Raw genomic sequence first — 686 nt, 5'->3', positions numbered from 1 at the left:
ACGCGCAGACTCCGTGCGCTCCCGAGTGGCTGCCTAGGGAACGGCGACGCCTCCTGGGCTTAGAAGGAAGCTTAGAGGCCGGGCGCTGGGGAGGGAGAGCAGGGGGAAGTGGACCGGGGGGCTCCTGGTCCCCAAGCTCTCAGGGGCCCAGAGGCCACGCCGACTCCCTCCTGCTTCCTCAGCATCGGGGGTTCTGAGCCCTAAGAAGGTGGCCTGCTCCTAAGGGACCCTCCCCCGCGTCCTGTGGGTCTGAAAGGTCAGCCACACCCAGCCCCCCTTCCTTGTGGGGCAGAAGCCCTGCTGTGCCCCTTCTCGGCCCGGAAACCGATGGCTGTGCCCCCTCCCACAATGTGAACACAGTGCCCCGGGGTGGAGACCGTGTGCGTGGACCTGGGAGACTGGGAGGCCACGGAGCGGGCGCTGGGCAGCGTGGGCCCCGTGGACCTGCTGGTGAACAATGCCGCCGTGGCGCTGCTGCAGCCCTTCCTGGAGGTCACCAAGGAGGCGTGTGACACGTGAGCCCCTGGGGGCAGAGGGCCCCTGGGTGGGAGGGTCGCCCCCAAAGCAGCAGCCCGGTCCCTGACCAGGACCCTCTGCCTTCAGCTCCTTCGATGTGAACCTGCGGGCTGTCATCCAGGTGTCCCAGGTGAGCCGCCCCAGGTGAGCCGCCCTGCGGGCAGGAGGGG

General features: G+C 69.1%; 1 protein-coding gene across 1 annotated transcript in view; it reads left to right on the top strand.

The window, feature by feature from the left end:
* Positions 1–354: 354 nt before the first annotated feature.
* Positions 355–686, top strand: part of DCXR (dicarbonyl/L-xylulose reductase) — a gene marked incomplete at both ends in the record, with an annotated part of 677 nt that continues 345 nt past the window's right edge. Inside the window, 2 exons of the mRNA XM_015559866.1 lie at positions 355–515; positions 604–646. Coding sequence (XP_015415352.1) covers positions 355–515; positions 604–646 — 204 coding nt within the window. The remainder of the gene's footprint in view (positions 516–603; positions 647–686) is intronic.

The sequence above is a fragment of the Myotis davidii genome, unplaced genomic scaffold (assembly GCF_000327345.1).
Source record: "Myotis davidii unplaced genomic scaffold, ASM32734v1 scaffold211, whole genome shotgun sequence".
Taxonomy (NCBI): Eukaryota; Metazoa; Chordata; class Mammalia; order Chiroptera; family Vespertilionidae; genus Myotis; species Myotis davidii.
Note: the sequence above shows the minus strand (reverse complement) of the source record. Positions and strands in the feature narration are given on the sequence as shown.